Raw genomic sequence first — 18,650 nt, forward strand, 5'->3', positions numbered from 1 at the left:
CTGTGCGCTGCCAAGCTTTCACGTTTCAATAATTTCCCGATCGTGCAATGCTGCACTAGTTTTGCTGACTCCCAAAACTCGCATAAATTGCTAGTAGCAGAGAATTCAACTTCCATGCGATGTCACGGGATGACCAAATGGTCTACACCATTGACCAAGAAGCAGCTGCAGCAGCGAATCCGCCACTCCGCCTTGGCTCGGTGCCACCATCTGATGGGTACCATTTTACTCACCAACGGCAGCAAAGGGTGGTGATGGCATACGCAACGTCACCACCCTCCCGGTTGGGTGGTGGGAGATAAGAATTTCGAAAAAGGTATTCGGACCCTTAAGATGCAATTTTCTTGTAAACTGAGTCTTCTCTTGGCAAGAAACAAGCGTTGCGAGGTTTCTGGAATGGTATTTAAACAGTCCATGTTGACTTAGTATATGCCTTTAGTGTTCCTTTAGAGAAAGGCCGCGAAATATGAAATAAAACCCTGTGACTGTGCTTGTGCGCTATCGTATTGCAGCACTGCCAACCATGCGTCGAGCCTATCGCTTATCAGGGACGATGGCCCTTCCTTTCTGTGTGCCACTGCCAAAGATGCTGACGCACTGTGAAGCCGATTCCTAGAGCCGCGGCCACTCACATCGCCACGGTCTGCGCACACGGTTCTTTCACTTGAACCACGATTGAGAGCGCTGCAGTGCAATAGTGCATGAGTGCAGTCATGAGGTTTTATTCCATATTTCGTGGGATTTCGCCGAAAAAGATCACCACGCAGCATGTACGTTGCTACAAAAATTAGATCGGTCGTTTCTGAACCCCCTCTACCACACAACGAACCGCACTTGGCCTTAAAGTGAATATTAAAAATTCTGCATAATTCATCTTAGTTAATTAAATAATTAAAAAGAATATCAAATCACCCTACCGAGCGCCACAAGACAGCAAACCATATGTTGTCGGTTTCATTCAGCTGCGGCTAACCACTTTCTTTTAATCCTTGGCACAAGTTGCGTGAAACACCCTGTATAAATATTTTTTTGTAGCTGCAACAAATTTTTTAAAGGTTACCCATGGCAGATAACACAATTCTAACCCTTGATCTAGATTACTCGACGAGGCGACCATTGCTTCTACGAGTAACCAAAATGTTCAATTGAATAATTATCAGAATTATGCTATTTCACTTTTTAATTAATCACTTTATGCCAGATATTTCAATCTACGAATTACCTATAGCCGCTGAGTGCTCACGGCGTATCCACTCGGAACAAATTCTCTGGACAGCACCAGTTCCGAGGTATTAATTTTCAGTGTCCGTCAAAATGCATTTGGTGTTCCAGTTACTTTTGTGCTTCAATGAACAAAACAACAGTCTCTTAAAAAGGCAACTGGTAATTAAGCAAAGTAATTAACTAAATGTTAATTTGCACAATTGCATTAATTATTCTATTAAACATTTTGATTTCTCGTAGAGGTAATGGCCGCCTCATCAAGCAATTTAGATAAGTTAGGATTGTGCTACCCACCATAGGCAATCATTAAAAAGTTTGGCGCAGCTAAAAAAAGTCACCCTGTGTATACCACTGGGTGTTTCAGCAAACACTTCAAAAAAATTTTATATGGTTGCCTGTAGCAGACAGCACAATTTTAGTTCATGAGCTGATTTACTCGAACAGATGGACATTACTTGCACAAAAAATTGAAATGCATAATCGACCACTTAACAAAAATGAATTACATTTTAAATTAATTATTTGATGTCCTATATTGCAATTTACAATTTATAGCAATGGAGTTTCGCAAGGTGGATCCACTTGTAACGAAATCTCAGGATGAAATATTAATTCCCCAACTTTGAGGAGAAATGCACTGCCGTTCCAGTTAACAAAACATTGTTTTATGCATTCAAGCACAAAAGTAACTGAAATGCCAATGTATTTCTCCACAATGTTCTGGAATTATTATCTCGAAACTGGTGTCATCCTAAGAATTCGTTCCAAGTCGATCCGCCTTGTGAACTCCATGGCTATAATGTGTTAATTGCAATATGGGCCATAAGATAATGAGTTAAAAGATAAATGGCGAATTTTTGTTAATTAGTCGATAACACATTCCAATTTATTGTGCAAGTAGTGTCCACCGCTTCGAACAGACCACCGCATGAACTAGAATTGAGCTATCTGCCACAGGCAACTTTTAAGAATTTTTTTAAGTGTTTGCTGAAACACCCTGTATATAACCTTTAATAACAGTTGCACTTGAAGAAACTTCGTGTGAGCTCCAAGAATTGTTAACTGAAGTGACAGCATCATATGAGTATTTACAGGACTTCATAGTAGGAGACAGTTAAATTTCACAGCCTAAGTCCCCTCAAGCGTCTCGCAGTAGTGAAATCTTCCTTCGTGTAATTGTCTTATACTTCGCTATCACTATTACTGCTTCGCCTTTCCGGAGAAACTGCAGCCTCATTTCTTCAGTCTTCCTTTTTTTTTTTTAGTCCGAGTATAAGCGCTGCTGCGCATGACTGCTATTGATTCTGATTTTGAATGAATCCCGCTTGGCCTCATTTCAGTTACTGAGTGTATTATACAGTGTTCCGCAAATATCATGCATCAAGATTTTTTTTTAAAGAAAGGAGTGATTGCGTTGCTCAAAGAAATCCTAGTGCATACTCTTTCCAGCACAATGGAGTAGCCGGCAGTAATTCTTTAGTAACTAAGATTTAATAAGAAAATTGCAATTAATTGTCTGACTGGAAAAGCACTTTCCTAATTATCAAAATGTCAATGAGGCATTTGTAGGTACCCCCAAATGACATCTAACTGCGGTATTTTCAGCAATGTATTAATTGCGTACTAATCTTTTCCGGCTGGTAAAGAAACAGCATGAAATATGAAAAATACCATGTGACTGCGCTCCCACCCGCGTCATAAAGCAGCACTCTCAAGTAAGCTGATTGAAAGCAATTGCTTTGCCAGTCACAAACACGAAGCGAAACCACATCACCTCGATAATAGTACAGAAGGAGCACCAACAGCAGGTTTTGTGGATTCACAGCAGTGGCGTAGCTAGGCCGTCTCGCGCCCGGGGCCCATAGGTCTTCAGTCACCTCACCCCCCCCCCCCCCCCCTGGATGTAGTCAGTAAGGCGAGGATATCCGAGAAAAATTTCCGGAGGGGCGGGGGGTGTTGATGTCTCAGCACTAGCACAGTCGCCTTGAATACCACGTGAGATGTTAATAAAGCTGCAGCTGACAATTCTGTGGCACTACACGTCTGATACATTGGGTACATGAGCCCGGGCTGCTGCTTACCGAAGCATTCTTTACCTTAGCTAATTAAGTTTTTTAGCCCACACATTCGCTCAATTATTACGTGAGATGTTAATAAACCTGAAACCGACAACTCTGCGGCAGTACACATCTGGTACATCGGGTACATGAGCCTGGGCTGCTGGTTACCGGAGCATTCTTTACCTTAGCGAATCAAATTTTTAGCCCACACATTCGTTCAATCATAACGTGAGATGTTAATAAAGCTGCAGCCGACAATTCTGCGGCACTACACATCTGGTACATCGGGTACATGAGCCCGGGCTGCTGCTTACCGAAGCATTCTTTACCTTAGTGAATCAAATTTTTAGCCCACACATTCTTTCAATTATTACGTGAGATGTTAATAAACCTGCAACCGACAATTCTGTGGCACTACACATCTGATACACTGGGTACATGAGCCCGGGCTGCTGCTTACCGAAGCATTCTTTACCTTAGCGAACTAAATTTTTTAGCCCACACATTCGCTTGATTATTATGCGAGATGTTAATAAAGCTGCAGCCGACAATTCTGCGGCAGTACACATCTGGTACATCGGGTACATGAGCTTGGGCTGCTGGTTACCGGAGCATTCTTTACCTTAGCAAATCAAATTTTCAGCCCACAGATTCGTTCAATTATTACGTGAGATGTTAATAAAGCTGCAGCCGACAATTCTGCAGCACTACTTATCTGGTACATCGGGTACATGAGCTCGGGCTGCTGGTTACCGGAGCATTGTTTACCATTTATGTCCAGTCAAGCTGGCGAAAAGAGGGGAGTCTTCAGACATATATGACCCCCCCCAACCGGCACCTCGCACCTACGGCCACCCAGCCTCTACTCCCCTCGTTACTACGCCACTGCTTTGCAGCTATTCCTTCCTCTCGTTTTTATGTCACACTTATTCTCCATCTCTCAAGGCCGACTGATCACACTGATAACAAAAGTCCCTTGATAACTGTGCCGAAGCGCTGCTCTGACCGCACACGAAGCGCAAAAACAATGCAGTAGGCCTGGAATGTTCCAAATCCCGGCTCTGCTCGCATCGCATCGAAAGAGTGTGCGTGGAGCTATATTTCACGCCAGGAACTTGCTTCGGATCAAAGCCAAATTAAAGTGATGGTTTTATTTTTCATGAAAGTGTATATGCGCTGCAAAAGTAGGTTCGTGGCAAAAAATAAAAGCGAAGTAAACAGACCAGCAATAGATCCCACATTTAGAGAAAAGGCAAAACCGATGTGTTCAAGAAAGTAAATGTACCACTTCTAAATGATACAAATTGGGAATCGGGACGTCTGTACAAAAAACAACAGAAAAAGAAAACATGATTTCACTGGCCCTTATCTGTGAATTCGTAAGCGCCGCTGAACACCAGCTGCTGCCTAGAGGGCGTGTTCGAATAGGTGTCCTTCTGCAGCTAGGCAGTACTGAGTCCACTTTATCATATCTTCAGTGGCATTTTTGATGACCGACGCTGGAATTCAACAGCAGACATCAATCATCCTTGCCTTGAGCTCATCTGACGTCATCGTCTCAATCATGTAAACACAATCTTTCCCATAACCCCAAAGAAAGAAATCAAGCGGAGAGAGGTGAGGTGTCCTAGCTGGCCAATTTACAGTCCCGTGCCTTCCAATCTATCATGCATGAAAAGTTGCATCCAGCCAGTTTCATGCTCAGCTGCTGCTGTGTGCTGGAGCTCCATCTTGCTGATGCCAGAGAAGTGGAAGACGTGACAGCGGGACTTCACTAAAAAACTTATCAGCAACTCCTTCAAGGATTTCGTTCATGTAACGCTGTCCAGTCAGTGTGCGACGAAGATGAGACCAATTATAGCATCAGCGCAAATTCCGCACCACACAGTGAACGACCACACGTACTGGTGCTGTGTGCACTTTACCCAGTATGGGTTGGAGTCACTCCAATAGTGTGCATTATTCAAGTTTACCTGAGTGTTTCTGCAAAAACTGACTCCATCTGTTCACATGATGTTGCTGAAGAAGTACGGTGGCTCATCGGCTTTTGTGAGTACCCAATTCAGGAAATCTAGACATTCTGCAGGTCCCTGTCATCCAAGCATTGGTGCAGGTTAAGGTGGAACGGGTGAAAGACCCAAGTCATTTAGAATCCTCCAAACTTATGACTTGGAAATTGGTACCTGGGCGGCCACATCCCGCACGCTAGCATGAGGGTTTGAGACCATAAATGCTAGAACATTCTTGCGTAGGCTAGGACTCAAAGATGGAGTCATCCGCCACTGTATCTGGAAGCTACTCATTTGTCTCAGGTTTTCATAATTTCTGATGATCGTCGATGTGTTTGGTCTACTGCCACACTTCCATGACTGATATATATTTGCGGCCTTCCTTTGTTGCTATTTGCAGTTCCCAAGGCAAGGATCATCTTTGCCAACATCGCAAAGATTATTGGGACTGGGACGACACAAAAGACACCTTTACACATTTGCACTGACGCTGTCAATTCACTTTTGTGATGATAGGTTCTGTGGCAAAAAAAAAAGGAACCATCCGTGCACGTTACCTAAGCTAAGACAACAGCTATCACAGCTTGTTTCCAACTAACACCAAACGCGACATGTTACTTCGGCCGAGGCACGACAGATAAGGCACTAGCTTGATCACGACGTTTTTCTTTATTTCCTTTATTTCGTTCTGGCTAACTCGGAGAGAGCCTGTTCGAGGGTGCTGCCTTATGATGCGGGTGGGAGGGCAGTCACATGGTATTTTTCATATTTCGCTTAGTGTATTTATCAAACGGAAAAAATTTGTACGCAATTAGTATGTCGCTGAAAATACCGCAGTTAGATGTCCCTTGGCTGTGCCTACAAATGCCTTGTTGACACTTTGATATTTATGACAGTACGTCTCGAGTTAGATATTTAATTACAATTACTTGATTAAACCTCAGTAACGAAAAGAATACTGGTGGTTACTCCACTCTACTGGAAACAATAAGCAATAGGCTTTCTTCAAGTTGATTGATTGATTGATTGATTGATTGATTGATTAATTGATTGATTGATTGATTCTTTATTGGTTTATCACATATAGATGTGATGGGAGGCGAAGGGAAAAGCCATTTAAGGATGGCTTGAGGGAGTCCTTCGCCTCCATACTGGCAAAGACAACAGCAGAGGCACACACATTTTGTTCACGTGGTCGTACACTTTCACAAAACCATCATATTAAACACAACATTGTCATACACTTTGACAAAACCATAAAATTAAATACATCATTAGTTACTGTCCTGCGTAGGGCATCCTGCGTTTACATCACTTTACCTCAGTGTCGAATGCTAGCACAACATTTCATAACAACGTACGCATAGTAATAGCTGCATTAAAACAATTAAATACAAATCATAAACAGCTCTAGAGGTCAATGTTAGGCTAGAAAGAATGTGTACAAGTCAGATAATTTTACTTCGCGAATATCGATTTTTTAAAATGAAACTCATTTAATAGATGTGGAAGCTTGTTTTGAAGCATTTGCCGACCATAGCCAGTGCAACAATATGGAACATTCCATATATCTGTTGTTCTGGTGTTATATGATACTTCCTTCGGATGGAAATTTACTAAACCCATGAAGAGAGAATTATGACAGTCATAGGGCGATATTCACGCAATAATTTGTACTCATATGTGTCTTGTGCTCTAATTATTTCATTTTTTAAAGAGCTCCACAGTAGAATGCCGGAGTGGCACATTCACAATTATTCTCAAAACTCGTTTTTGCATTACTAATAGCTGTGAGAAATTCGACTGTGTAGTAGTTCCCCCGACCAAATGACAATAGTTTAGATACGAAGCAAAGAGGGCATTATAGATCAACAATTTTATTGACTTCGGAATTAAGTAGCGGTTTCGGTTCAGAACTCCCGTTATCGCACCTAACTTTTGTAATATCGCATTGATATGCTCATCCCACTGCAACGATTCTGAAAAATGCACATCAAGTACTTTAATAGAGCGCTAACTAGTTCCATCTCTGCGGTGCAAAAAACTAGGTTACCTACTACTGAAACCTGCCTACTATAGAATGAAACATCACAGCCCTAGTTGTTTTTTTTGTATTTATCTTTAATTGGTTATTAGCTGCCCATGTGCTTAATTCCTCTAAAATGGCATTACTCTTATGAAAAAGATCGGCATCCGATGAAGCTGAAACAAATATGCTAGTGTTGTCAGCATAAATTATAAATTTACCTTCTGAAAATATATAGACTATGTCATTTATATATAAATTAAAGATCAAAGGCCCAAGAATGCTACCCTGTGGTACTCCCGAGATTATTTACTTTCTGTTGGATTTCATTCGACACAAACTGACGTCTTTCCGAAAGATAACTTTTCATAGCATCTGGGGAAGCCCACGAATGCCAGTGACTTAATCTGTCAAATAAAATTTTATGATTTATGTAATCAAAGGCTTGCGTAAAATCAACAAAAACACCAAGAACAAATTGTTTTTGTTCAAATTTCTCCACTATATATTCTTTCTGGACCAGAAGAGCTAGTTCTGTTGATCGATTTTTTATAAATCCGTACTGGCATTTCGTTATCACGTGCTTGTTACAGAAAGGATATAGTCAATTATAGATTATTCTCTCGAAACCTTTAGAAAATACAGGCAGTGTCGACACTGGTCTATAATTCGAGATGTCTTTTTTTGTCTCCTTTCTTATATAAAGCCACTACACGAGCCACTTGCATTTTGGATGGAAAAACGCCCGTTGAAATACATGGTGTGTGTGTGTGTGTCCAAGAAAACAGTGCAAACTTCATGTTCTACTGTTGCTTCTAAAAAGAACATATCTACATTATGAGGATCAAGAGCTGTGTAGGATGCACGTGCCCAGTGTCAAAATCTTGCTGCACGAAGTAGTTGATACACACGTTGACCATATGGTCACCATTGACTGTTCCCCCACCGTGTAAGACTTCTGTCACTAGTTCCTTCCTGTCGCTCCGTCCTATAACTGACATTTAGACCAGGTGGCATGCTCATAGGTGGAAATAGCTTAATTAAGGCTGTACTGACAGGGAGGAGTCGTACCAATCTGCCAACCTTTTCTCATGTGCAAGTGGACACAGAAATACGCCCACGTACCCGCCGTGGTTGCTCAGCGGCTATGGTGTTGGGCTGCTGAGCACGAGGTCGCGGGATCGAATCCCGGCCACGGCGGCCGCGTTTCGATGGGGGCGAAATGCGAAAACACCCGTGTACTTAGATTTAGGTGCACGTTAAAGAACCCCAGGTGGTCGAAATTTCCGGAGTCCTCCACTACGGCGTGCCTCATAATCAGAAAGTGGTTTTGGCACGTAAAACCCCATAATTTAAATACGCCCACGTGTATGTCATCCTGCGTACTATACATGTATTCGTCCTGTTCCCCGACACATTGGTGTTCGAATATATCATGGCCACAGTCGGCTGGCCTGCAACTTCCACAGCTTTTGGTTGCTAAAGCTGGAATGAAGAGGAGGCACAGTGCATGCCCTCTGGTTCCACAGGCTAATGCCTTTCTGGAGAAGTTTCAGAAGAGTCAACATGATATCCGCCTTTCGTGATTTACAGCTTTGCGCACTGCAAACACGGCTGTGTGCACTACGAGCGAGAAATCCCCGTGAACGAAATGTACAATGTTCGTGCTAGCTGTCTGGACGAAATTCAGTCTGGTTGGAAAATGAGCACAAATGTAATTACCAGACTGATCTCTCGTGGTGACTGAGAGTTGCTTGAAATAAGAGAATCGCACTAAGTGCAGCTAATCGAGAATGGAATGAGAATAAAACACTTGCAGTGACCACTCGAAATGAATCCACAATATCACCCAAGTGATCCCCTTTCACTCTTAACCCACTGTTGTGTCGGCAGCGGCAGGCAAGCGGGGGGCCCCGACGGGCGAACGCGCGGCTAGCGCCGGCGCAGTGAAGGGGACACGGAGCTAACTGCTCCCGCTGAAAACCGGAACGAAGACTCCGCCGACCTGCGGCTGTTTATTGCTTATAAAGGCTTCACCTGCTAGATGGCACCTCCCGATTGGTCCAAGCTTGTCACATGACAGAAGGGGGGTGCGCCATCTAGCTAAGCAATTACAAAACATACATGTGCGATGACACAGAGATCTGACAGGGGGCGACACTATACTACATCATCCCCCCCTGGAAACAAAGCGAGCATACATTGAAACGCGCACACAAGACGCGCACTTAAGTCCAAAACAATTTCAGTTCATTCCCCCCCCATGTTCACACACGCGCACCAGTTGCACACAAAGCACGCACTTAAGTCCACAAATTCAATCCATCCCCGCCCAAGTTCACATACACGCGCACCAGTCTTGGGCACCAAAATATGGGCAGTCACTCAAACAAAGTCCAACACGGAACACGGCACAAAACTCAATGCACCGCAACAAGGAACACATTTTACCTGTGTGAACGAAAAAATGTGAAGTGCCTCCCAAATGTCACAGCGAGGCCCCTAGCCGTGGCATTTCGAAGACTGCAAAACGCTCTACATTCAAGAAACATAATCGTCAAGCCACGGAGGCCGTTTTTTGACACGATGAGGACGCATGCGTACCTCAGAAGAACTTTGGGGGTTGCGACGCGTTTCGGTCGACTTTAAAGAACCAGTCGTCCCACTACTATTTCCCTCCCCCTGGTTGGACAATTGGATGTGGTTGTCGCGCAAAGCTGGAGAGGGTTGCCCAGGAAGCTCCTCTCGAAGTCCCAACAAGTCCTGGGATGCTACCGATTCCCCCACGGAATCAGAAATGATTGCTGACTGTGTAGCCTCTGAAGCAATACAGTCAGATGCACTACTTAAGTGATGCCTATGAAAGGACGATGACACTACAGACGAGTCATCGGAATGACTATCCAGGTTTGAATACGAGTACAAAAAATCTTTACCACTTGTACACAATGTACTACCTGCTGGATCCTTCACTACGGTTAACTTAGACACATGCCACGTTTGCCCATCACTAAGTACAAAAATAGATGGTCCTATCTGGGCCTTGACTTTACGAGGTTTACTGTACTTAAAAATTCCTTTCCTGTTAAATCTGATTCTGACGGTGTCTCCCACCTTGACACGAGTTGCCTGAGCACCTCTACGTTTGTCTACGTACTGTTTAGTCTGCGACTGTTTCTGCAAGACCCTTTCTTGCACTTGAGACACAAGACTGTCCTGTTCTCGTAGATCTACACAGAGCCGCATGGTTCCATCCTTCTTGCGCACCACCACGAGTGGAGACACCCACTCAGTAGCCTCGACGCGCTCGATGACGTCGCAGTCCTCGAGACGTCGCAATTCATGTGTGACCTGGTCACGGAGAGCCAGGGGTAGTCGGCGCAACTTTGAAGATACTGGTTTCGCATCTTGCTGCCGATGAATTCGGTGCACAAAGTTGTTGACGAGGCCCAACTCGTCACTGGAAAGGTGATCAAAACCCGGAGGCACACCTGTGGGGCTCTGTACTGAAGGAAGCGATGGTAGACGACATGCCAGCGACGTACCGTCGATCTGTATGCCCAAGCGTTGGATGGCGTCTAAACCCAGCAGTGATGTTCCTGTAGTCGTTACGTGGAACGTGACGGAGCATGACCTTTGGAAAAACTGGACAGTGGCTTGAAACAGGCCTTGAATGTCGATGCGTTGCTTGGAGAAATTTTTCAAGTCCACTGTTTGTGACAGTCTGTGCTGTCGACCAAAGTGCTTTCCAAAATCTTCGGCCGTCATCAATGAGACAGACGCTCCCGTATCCACCGGCAGTCGCATGGAGACGCCGTTCACTACGACCGGGACTTGTAAATCCCTTTTAGCTTCCAAGGTGCTCACCGTCAAGACAGACGCGGACGGCTGTCCTGCGGAAGTTGACGAAGACCGCGTCTCTGCGGAAGAGACGTGCTGGACAGTACGGGTTTTTCGGCATACTGATGCAAAATGACCCAACGTGTGGCAGGCGTTGCACCGCCGGTTCCTTGCGGGGCAATTCCTGTACGTTGCAACATGCTTCGTACTGCCACACCGGTCGCATGAACTATGCTCGAAATTAGGGTCCTTCGCATCCTGTGCTTCATTGCGGGTCCCGGAGGAGCCTCGCGGAAAATGTCGATCATCTGGGCGGCTTCTTGGAAGACGGCGGCCATCTTGGCGGCTCCTCGGAAGAAGTCTGTCATCTTCATGGCCTCCTGCACTACGTCGGCCATCTTGGCGGCTTCCCAGAAGAAGTCGGCCATCGTCATGGCCTCCCGGACTACGTCGGCCATCTTGGCTCGTCGATGGAGCGCCAAGTTGAGCTGCCTCAATTCTTTGTATTTCCTCCGAGCCGAACGCGCGGTTCGCTCGATGTAGGGCTTCTAACGAGCGTCCAATTTCCTCTGCCTTGTCCAAGGTCAGGGTTTCGCCGTGAGCCAGCAACTTTTCGCGAACGCTGACGTTCGCTACCCCATGTATGATTTGGTCTCGGACGCGCTCGCCATAGGTTGTGCCGAAGTTGCATTGTACCGCCTTCTCCTTCAATGCGGTCACGAATTCCAGGAATCCTTCTCCGTCGAACTGCTTTCGACTGGTGAATTCGTGCCTTTCCGCCAGGACATTTGTTGACTCGGCGAACAGCCGGTCAAGCCGCTCCAAGAGTCTCGGAAACTCTGACGCTGGCGGGACCGCATCACTTGACGTTGACGCTGCGCCGGTCGACTGCCTTGCTGCTTCACTTGACGGTGACGCTGCGCCGGTTAACTGCCTTGCTGCTTCCTGCTCCTCGTCTGCGAAGTACTTCCGTTGTCCCTCACGCCCGAGAGCGCTGACGAGCGCGGACGCTCGTCGCGCGTCCGTCCAGTCGCCACCGCCGGCCGCTTCGAGGTGGGCCTGAAAAATTTTTTTCCAGCGATACCAAGGGATTAACGGTGGGCCGGGCACTTCAAGAAAAACGGGAAGGTTCGCCGTAAAAGCCATGCCTGGTAGCGTGCAGGAGACAGTGCAGGAGGCAAGCCGGAGCTCGCCGCAGGAATGGGCAAGGAAGAACAAAGGGGACGAGAAGGCCTAGGCTCGGAAGCCTCGCGACGCCGAGTGCGTCGGCGGCGTTTGCCTGCCGTGCGGACACGGGAAGGGTCGCTTCACTTACGAAGCTCGTTGGTGTCCCGGGGCTTCGGTCGGAACCGCTGCGGGAATCCCATCCTCGTCGCCAAAAGATGTTGTGTCGGCAGCGGCAGGCAAGCGGGGGGCCCCGACGGGCGAACGCGCGGCTAGCGCCGGCGCAGTGAAGGGGACACGGAGCTAACTGCTCCCGCTGAAAACCGGAACGAAGACTCCGCCGACCTGCGGCTGTTTATTGCTTATAAAGGCTTCACCTGCTAGATGGCACCTCCCGATTGGTCCAAGCTTGTCACATGACAGAAGGGGGGTGCGCCATCTAGCTAAGCAATTACAAAACATACATGTGCGATGACACAGAGATCTGACAGGGGGCGACACTATACTACACCCACCATTCGACTCATGTTAATCGTCAAGAGAACGTGAAATTTTGCCAAATATTTGCACACTTTGACAAGAGCATGTTGTGTGGAAATACAGTGGGAGCTACTGAAATAACCTCCATCATATTTTAAATGCACAATGAACAACAGAGGAAGAGTACATCGCCTATGTCAGAGTGCCTCCCACAGTTAAACCGTCACTCCAAAATGTGCACCAACATGCGGTGGCGGCGCGACAGCCCAATTTTCTTTTATTGCGTTGCCGAAAAAATAGTAGACTTTGCCATGAGGTGGTGCCTCTGTGTCCACGCTGTGCTTGTTCCACTCGACCAACTCACCACTCGACCCATCATTGTTTTCAGTTTTCATACACACGAAACAGCAGCACAGGAAACAAACTCATTTTCATCATATGCATTGTTGAAGTGAAAAGAATTATTGCAAGTGCTGGGGGCAGAGTCGAAATACCATTTTTGCGAAAGGTGCTCAAGTGAAAACAACACAGAGAGACAAAAGATGCGCTACTGCAGGACATATCACTCTGCCTTGAGTGGCAGGGCATTAATGTATTTCGAGGGTCCTGACGAGTGCGACCAGCATATATCCATACCGTTACATGCAAGACGCAAAAATATCTCAATAAGGTACATGGGAACGCTAATTCCATTATTCGATTTCGGTTTTGACTGCTAGGAGAACGAAAAACATTGGAAGGCAATTCTGCCTCTAGTTGAATTGAGTCGATCGAAAACAGTCTTCGTGAGCAAGTTGGGAGTGAAAATGAGGCTGCGTCACGACACGCAGCACTTTATCGGGCAACTCCTCACGTGAGAGGAGGAGCGTCAGACTATCTTCAGGATTGGCCCACATTTTATTATGACAGCAATTATGTGGACACTCCAAGAGAATTTTCACCATCCTCGTCGCCGTGGGGCTCCGCATATATTTAGGCATATGTATGCTATACGCATATCCATACCGTATATGCAGGTTATGTTGCTACAATATTGTTACGTAGGAAGACGCAGACGAAAAGCTATATACAAGTATATTTACAGGGAAATATGCCGCATTTGGGCCAAGAGGCAACAGCCCGCGCTAGCCTCTAATCGTCGTCGTCGTCTTCACACTGCTCGCCTCTTCGTGATCGCATATACTGTTCCGTAGCAATATTCAATCACTTCAGCTGCTCACGCCAGGTGATACGGTCTTGACTAAATTATTCCTTATGTAGTGAAGAGGAATGTTCGGCACTGCGGCAACATCGCCAGGCGCGAGCTACAGATTGCCTGGGCTGCTCTGGTTTGAAAAAACGCTGCCAACACTTCCTGCTGCTCTCGTGTCCTGTCCTTTGCTCGCTTTAGATTTTAATGGGGGCTGCTGCGAGTTCTGACTACACTGAAATTACGCAACTGGACTCTGCCATCCATCATGCCTGACGACGCCAATCAGACATCCTCACCAGTTTCGCCAGCCATCATATGTGCCGGCGCCCAGTGTCAGCGCCATCCTGACATCTTCAGCGCCACCGATGAGATAGACGTTGAAGATTGGCTGGAATTGTAAGAGCGAGCACCACCAATAAATTGCACCAGTGTCACCAAGCTGTGGTTTAAAAATCATGAAGCTGATCTCCTGACGTGGACCAGCTTCAAAACCCGCACCACAGAAGTTTTCAGCCGCCTTGGCGTGCGCAATGTTCGCGCTGAACAACACCTTCGAAGCCGGTCCCAGCAAACTGGTGAAATGTTCACCAGCTATATAGGACTCCATTGACCTCTGCCAGCGTGTCAACCCAACGATGGCGAAGGCGGACAACGTCCACCACATCCCGAAGGGCATTTCTGATGATAAATCTTTCACATACTGCTGTAAAAACAGCCTGGCACTGCTTCTCAGGTCATTGAGCTTTGCCAGAGCTTCGACGAGCTCCGCCAACAGCGTCTTCTCACACGGCGCCCACCTATGTCTGACGAAACCCTCTCGAGCATGGCCACCGCTCCTGACATTGACGCACTGCTTTGCCAGCTAAAGGAGTTCGTGTGTGCTGAGGTCGCTCGTCAGCTTTCGTTGCTGTCCTCTGCCGGGCAACCACCCTCACCTTTGCCTGCCAACCTTTGCCAAGTCATACAGGAGCAAGTTTGTGCGGCTCCTTTTACCCGCAAGACTCCGCCAGTGCCGACGCAACACTCCGCTATGCCAAGGCTCACACGCGGCCAGAACAGAACATTTCCATCAGCCATGCCACTGTATCCAGCTCCTCGCTTCGTTCAGCTGAGACACCCACACAGCGGTGGACGATGGCGCACTCCCGACAACCAGCCAATTTGTTCTGCATGTGGTCAACCTAGTCAGGTCGCATGATTTTGCTGGCGCCGCACACCATGCTATCGCCATAGCTTCGACCCTGCTCCATATGTTTCACCTTGCCCGTCGTCCTCTGCATCTCAGAACCCCGGTCAGATGTCTTCATACTCGGACCACCACCCTCTTCTTAACCGCCATTCACCATCGCCTCGACACCGCTCGTTTTCGCCGATGCGTTGTCGTCCCTCTACGCCGGAACATGAAAACTAATCACTGCAGTTCCATAGGCAGGAGCTGCGTCACCCACGAAAAGACCAAGGCCTCTCCCTTCTCCGAATGATGTTATTGACATATATGTGGACGGTGTCACGGCACTTGCCCTCATTGACACTGGTGATGCAGTTTCAGTTATTACTGCCAAACTTTGCCGTTTGCTGCTCGAAAAGTTTGCAACACCACTGTTAAACGTATCACTTTGTACTGCCAGCGCAGACCACATTAAGCCTGTGGCTACGTGTAGTGCTCGTGTTGTGATTAATGGCCTCCTCTACATTGTAGAATTTTTTGGTGCTGTTTTCTTGTTCCCACAATCTTATCTTGGGCTGGGACTTTCCGCTAATAAGGGCGTTGTCGACTGTTCTCGTGCTGAAGTAGAAATTAAAACGCTTCGCGATGCCCCGCTTCTTGACGCTCGTGAAGCTAAATGGTAACGTATTTGTTGCCGAATACGTTACAATTCCGCCACACTCATCTGCCCTTGCCACGGTGTCATGCAACATTGATGCTGATGCAAGCACATTTTTTATGCCATCTGCCATTTTCGTTCATCGCAAATGTTCCCCACTGCCATTCACTCTTTTAGAAGTTCATGCCGGCACCAGCAGAGCTGTTCGTTTCCAACCAATTCTCATGTCCCCTCACTTTGCTTCCTGGGGAGTGCATTGGCCGCGCGCAGTGTGTCCACCATGCTGCCATCATTGACATACCAACTGGTTCCACTGCCGCTCGTGAGGTTGCAGGAGTGGCCTGTAGCAAGAGCCGACATCGCCCGATGTCCTAGACAGCTCCATCGCCAAGACGTTGACTGTTTCTCAACGCGCACAGCTTCTACGCCTTCTCGACAAGTTCCGTTCTTCTTTCGACTGCCAGTGTGTTCCCTTGGGCTGCACGTCAACTTTTTGTCATCGCATCAATGTGGGTACCAGTGCGCCACTGCGGCAAAGACCACAATGTGTATCTGCTACATAGCGCCGTGTTATTGACGACAAAGTCGCTGACATGTTCAAGCGCGGCATCATTCAGCCTTCGGATAGCCCCTGCACATCTCCAAGTGTTCTTGTTAAGAAGAACGATGGATCGATTCGATTCTGTGTCGATTACCGTAAATAACTCATAAAGATGTTTAGCCTCTACCGAGAATCGATGATGCCCTTCACTGCCTCCAAGGCGTGGAGTTCTGTTCTATCGACTTATGCAGTGGCTATTGGCAAGGCCCCATGGCACCAGAAGACCAGCTTAAAACGGCCTTTGTAACACCAGATGGCCTATATGAATTTTGTGTCATGCCTTTCGAGCTTTACAATGCATCCGCAATGTTTTAGCATATGATGAACAACCTTTTGCGTGGTCTCAAATGGAACATGTCTCTGCTACTTAGATGATGTGGTTATCCTTTCGCCTGACTTTCCCACCCATCCCTGTAGGCTAGAGGAAGTGTTACAGTGCTTAACTGACACCGGCCTTCAGCTCAACCTGAAGAAATGCCACTTTGGAGCAAGTCAGCTCACCATCCTTGGCCATGTAGTATCTAAAGACGGCATTCTTCCTGACGCCGCCAAGTTCTGTGCAGTTGCTGATTTTCCGAAACCTTCCTCCGTAAAAGACCTGCGCAGCTTCCTTGGCCTCTGTTCCTACTTTCGCCGCTTTATTCTGAATTTTGCATTCGTTATCACTCCCTTGAATCGGCTTCTACGGAGCGACTTCCACAATTACGCCTCGTCGCTCACTTGTGATGATGTCTTCCAAGAGTTGCATTGTCTACTAACCTCGCCGCCGATACTGCGTCACAACCTGGGCGCTCCGACTGAAGTACACAATGACGCCAGCGGTGTTGGACTAGGCGCTGTGCTTGCGCAGCGCAAATCTGGCTTCGACGAGAGCGTCGTTGCATACACGAGCTGCACCCTCACCAATGCAGAGACGAATTATTCTGTTACAGAGACGGAATGTTTGGCCATCATCTGGGCAATCGGTAAATTTAGACCCTACCTCAATAGCTGCCCATTCGACACGGCCTACCAGTGTTAAACGATCTCTCAGGTCGATTAGCTCGCTGCAGGCTTTGCGATTGCAAGACTTCGACATGTGGCTTGTCTACAGGTCTGGCCACTGCCACATTGATGCTGACATGCTTTCCCCTTCCCCGTGTCAACCGAAAGCGCTGCCTGCCTGCCGTTTACGAAGTACTTTCGTTCCCAGTGGACAGCGACGTGGCTTCACAGCCACGCAAGAATGCCTGGATTAACGCTCTTATTCGCTTCCTTTCAAACCGGTCGACTCTTCCTCCAGCTTCTCGAGCTTTGCACCATCAAGCTTCTCACTTCGAAATTCGGTATGGCCTTCTCTATTGCTGGAATTTTACATCAGCCTGTCAATGTTACCAAAGGATTGATCTGCGATTCCTCTAAATGAGAATGCGACTTCCCGCGACACGTATGCGACAATGGCCGGCACCGCTTCGGCTATTTTAGATAAAGTATGACAAAAAATATGAGTTATACCTTCTATTGTTTGATCTAGACAGATGAAAATGGCACGTAATAGTATTCCCAAATTAGTTGCTATGATGGAGAGAGCAGTTTCCTACATCACTTACAGCAATCCACACGCAGTTACGAGCGTCATTAGAGAGTTTTAGAATAGGGGCCCCAACATTTTGGGGCCCCAAAGAGCTTTGCGGGTGTTAGCGTTGGGGCACACAGGAGTGAAGAACTTTAGAATAAGGTTTTACGTTTGCGGATAGCGTCTTGCGCTGACAGCGCCACTACGGCGTCAAAGAAAAGCTATTAGAAATAATTAAATAAAATATACCATTTTATGATATGAATAGTAAATTTGACTTGCGTGTATTCGCGTTTAATTACAATTTAGAGGTTATTCTTCAAGCAGCAAACAATTAGTTGTGCTTAGTTTTGAGCAACAAAACCAACTTTACGTGCCTTCACCAGCCAAGCTTAGCCCTGTTAGGCCTACGAGCCATCAAATCCACAATCGAATTCAAAATCAGCGGCGTCTAATGAGTCAATCTTCATAACACACGCTAGTTGAGGGAAAGCGATAACCGCAGTCACGTCTCCTAGCTTGCGAACTTCACGCGTTACCGCGAATCGAACCCGGTTTGGTGCTAGGTTAGAGCCGTCGCTTCGATGGGTGCCGCCATGTTTGTTGACGCAAAGCTTTTGGGAACGCTATTTGAGCTCCCGCTAAATCGGTGAAATAGCGTTCCCAATGCAAA

The 18,650-nt window shown here is 46.8% G+C and overlaps 2 protein-coding genes across 2 annotated transcripts in view; both read right to left on the bottom strand.

Moving 5' to 3' along the window:
- Nucleotides 1-18,650, bottom strand: part of LOC126538502 (lysoplasmalogenase TMEM86A) — a 79,023-nt gene that overhangs the window by 17,119 nt on the left and 43,254 nt on the right. The window lies entirely within an intron of this gene.
- LOC140217065 (uncharacterized) lies at nucleotides 9,297-16,181 on the bottom strand. Its single transcript, XM_072287485.1, has 3 exons — nucleotides 16,058-16,181; nucleotides 12,475-12,668; nucleotides 9,297-12,218 (listed from the first exon to the last, which is right to left on the bottom strand). Exons 1-3 carry the CDS (start codon nucleotides 16,179-16,181, stop codon nucleotides 9,861-9,863), a joined length of 2,676 nt encoding a protein of 891 aa, XP_072143586.1. The 3' UTR covers nucleotides 9,297-9,860.

This window comes from Dermacentor andersoni, chromosome 4 (genome assembly GCF_023375885.2).
Source record: "Dermacentor andersoni chromosome 4, qqDerAnde1_hic_scaffold, whole genome shotgun sequence".
Lineage (NCBI taxonomy): Eukaryota > Metazoa > Arthropoda > Arachnida > Ixodida > Ixodidae > Dermacentor > Dermacentor andersoni.